Below are 3,590 nucleotides of genomic sequence, written 5' to 3'. Positions count from 1 at the left end.
TTGATACAACTATTTGAAAATCTGGAATCTGAGGGTGCAAAAAAAGTAAAATACTGAGAAAACCACCTTTAAAGTTGTGCAAATGAAGTTCTTAATGCATATTACTAATCAAAAATTAAGTTTTGATATATTTACAGTAGGACATTTACAAAATATCTTCATGGAACATGATCTTTACTTAATATCCTAATGATTTTTGGCATAAAAGAAAAATCTATAATTTTGACCCATACAATGTATTGTTGGCTATTGCTACAAATATACCCCAGCGACTTAAGACTGGTTTTGTGCTCCAGAGTCACATATATTTTTATATATAAACTGTACATCTAAAAGTCAACATAGGAAACTGCCTTTACAAAAATGTGCATTACCGCATTTTACTGTAGCAAAAACACCTATATTAATAATGCATTTTAGCAGACACTATGGTAACTATGGTGATTTTGAGTTAATTGCATTTTGATTCTGTCCATGTGCGTCACACATCTTTACCGATGGCTTTGTCTTTGCTGACTTTCCACGTGAGAGGCCCCTCATGGATCATCCTCTTAGTGGTGAGATCCAGATTCTGAGAGAGAACCGACAGCATGAAGAGTGGTGTTACTGTCAGTGATGAGAGGACGGGGCTCGCGAAGGACCGTGAACGGCTCGTACCTTGAACTGTGCTGCGACGGGATTGGCCAGCCGCTCCAGAGGCGTCAGGTCCAGCCTGCGCTGGTATTGGCCGAGCCGATGCCGGTGCTCCGTCTCCCTGACGACCTCATTAACAGCCTGCAGTATCCCACGGCAACGGGCCTGAGCTCTCTGAAGCAGCTGCAGGTCCGGAGACGCCGCTGCACACAAATATAATATTGAGAAAGATTATTACAATTTAAAATGGTTTCTATTTGAATGTCTGTTCAAATGTAATTTATTCCAGTGATGCAAAGCTGAATTTTCAGCATCATTCCTCCAGTCTTCAGGGTCACATGATCTTCAGAAATCATTCTAATATGCTGATTTGTTGCTCGAGAAACACTTCTGATTATTAGAAAACAGTTGTGCTGCCAATATCTTTGTGGAAACTGCGATGCCTTTTGTTTTGCAGGATTCACAGATGAATAGAAAGTTCAAAAGAACCACTTGATTTTTTTGTGGAAACAATGAATTTAGTTTTTTTCAGGATTCATGAATTAATTTAAAAAAAAAATCAAAAGAACAGCATTTATTTGAAATAGAAATCTTCTGTAACATTCTAAATCTTATATATATATATATATATATATGGCATGCAAAAGTTTGGAGTCAGTACATTGGTTTTGTATTTATGATTTTATTTATTATTAAAATTTGAATAAAAAACTAATATATAACAATAAAAATATTTTAATCACTAATAAAAACAAGTATTTATATATAAAATTTACATTTTTATTTATTATTAAAATGTTAATAACAAAAAACACCAATAATATATAGCAGTAACAATATTTTAACCATTAATAATTGAATAAATGCATTTATATTTCATGTTCCAAACTACAGGCATCAAATGATGCTTTCTAAGATCTCTCGTTTTAGCCTGATCGTAAGCCAGCACTGCGTGTTTCATCACATCCTACTGATCCTAATGTGTGTGTGTGTGTGTGTGTTCACTCACTCTCTGTGTGTTTGATGACGTTGTCCAGCAGCAGAGGGTATTTAGTCAAGCGCTGCATCTCAGCCACCAGCAGATCCTTCAGCTGTAACCTGCGGCAGTGAGGACTGGCCTCACACTCCTGACAGACAGCACACAACATCAACACACAGCCGTATCATCCGTGGATGACCTGGGAAAGCACTGGTGCACGCCTTACCTGTATGAGGTGAGCGAAGCGAGGGTCTTTGCGCCGTTTGCTCTTGATGAGCTCCAGCGCTTGACTCTGCTGACTGCACAGATGAGACACCTGCTCCTCGAACTGATCTCCAGCCTCTCCCTCCAACTACAACACACACATACTGCATGACTCGTACGCTTCGTGAGCAAAAGCATTGCTTTTAAAGGAGCGGTTCACCCAAAAATGAACATTTGCTGACAGTTTCCTCTCCCTCAAGCCATCTAAGATGTAGACGAGTTTGTTAGATTTGGAGAAACGTGTCAGTGCATCACTTGCTCAGCAGTGGATGCTCTGCAGTGAATGGGTGCTGTCAGAATGAGAGTCCAAACAGCTGATAAAAACATCACAATAATCCACAAGTAACCCACACCACTCCAGTCCATCAGTTAACATCTGGAGAAGAAAAAAGCTGCGTGTTTATGAGAAACAAACCCACCATTAAGGTGTTTTTAACGTTTAAGGCTAATATAATAGTCCATAATCCATAATAATAGTTCCTCCAGTGAAAAAGTTCATCATCTGTTGTCCTCTCACATCAAAATCCACCCACATATTTGTTTAGAGCTGTTTTGGCTTGTAAACGGTGCTTGATCTGTGCAGATTTCTCTCCCGATTCAGGAGAAATGAAACTATATTATGGATTATGGAAGCAGCAGTTTGAGGTTAAAAATGTTTCAGCTTTTGTTAACTGATGGACTGGAGTGGTGTGGATTATTGTGATGCTTTTATCAGCTGTTTGGACTCTCATTCTGATGGCACCCATTCACTGCAGAGCATCCAGTGATGCAATGCTACATTTCTCCAAATCTGATGAAGAAACAAACATCTCGGATGGCCTGAGAGAGAGTAGATTTCCAGCAAATGTTAATTTTTTGATGAACTATTCCTTTAACTTAACTAAGACAAAACAAAAGAGGAGCGAGACACTCACTCTGGCCAGCATGATGTCTCCGATGCCCTGAACGACCGGCGATTCCCTGCGCTTCTTCATGGCCTCACATAAGCTCGCTGGGATAGAAAAACAACATTAGGCCTTAAGTAATACACGTATGCATTCAGCAGAGCAACTTATAATACTGCATTCAAAGTTCATTTTCTGATTTATAGCGAACTGGTTTGTAACACAAGCTTTCAAGTCAAGTCTTATTATCATTTCCATCCTGCATGCATATATATTAAGGGGGTCTGAATACTTTCCGTACCCACTATATATATATATATATATATATATATATATATATATATACACCTTACTAGACATAATATACAGCATTCAACACAAACATGAACAATGACAAATGTAAGTGTGATAACAACAGTGAAAACAATCGTAACTGCACAGTATAGCAATGTATAATAAGCACTGACCGTGTAGTTCGTAGACGTGGCGCAGGTTCAGGAAGATGCAGGACAGCTCTTCTGGACTGAGGACGCTCTGCATCTTCTGATAAAACACCTGATCCAGAACCCGCAGCGTCCGCAGGTGAGACGCCTCCGTGGTGAACAGCTCTGTAGACCACCAGCAGAGCATCAGACGCCGCACAAACCTCGTCTGAGGCTCACATAAAACTACTGAACTACACATATAATCCAGAGGCTCTTAAAGCTGTATTTACTCAAATATTATGGGTAAAAGTAGGGCTGGGCTATTTTTCAGAATTTATCGATTAATTCGAACAGTGTTATATATTTTGCTCGACTGTGGCATAATAAAAGCTCCGCTGCTTTACC

At 39.2% G+C, this 3,590-nt stretch overlaps 1 protein-coding gene across 1 annotated transcript in view; it reads right to left on the bottom strand.

The window, feature by feature from the left end:
- Positions 1-3,590, bottom strand: part of LOC107686100 (rho guanine nucleotide exchange factor 11-like) — a gene marked incomplete at its 5' end in the record, with an annotated part of 43,886 nt that overhangs the window by 14,687 nt on the left and 25,609 nt on the right. Inside the window, 6 exons of the mRNA XM_016482943.1 lie at positions 496-571; positions 658-836; positions 1,643-1,760; positions 1,839-1,964; positions 2,791-2,867; positions 3,228-3,368. Coding sequence (XP_016338429.1) covers positions 496-571; positions 658-836; positions 1,643-1,760; positions 1,839-1,964; positions 2,791-2,867; positions 3,228-3,368 — 717 coding nt within the window. The remainder of the gene's footprint in view (positions 1-495; positions 572-657; positions 837-1,642; positions 1,761-1,838; positions 1,965-2,790; positions 2,868-3,227; positions 3,369-3,590) is intronic.

This window comes from Sinocyclocheilus anshuiensis, unplaced genomic scaffold, assembly GCF_001515605.1.
Source record: "Sinocyclocheilus anshuiensis isolate Anshui unplaced genomic scaffold, SAMN03320099.WGS_v1.1 scaffold1243, whole genome shotgun sequence".
Classification (NCBI taxonomy): Eukaryota; Metazoa; Chordata; class Actinopteri; order Cypriniformes; family Cyprinidae; genus Sinocyclocheilus; species Sinocyclocheilus anshuiensis.
Note: the sequence above shows the minus strand (reverse complement) of the source record. Positions and strands in the feature narration are given on the sequence as shown.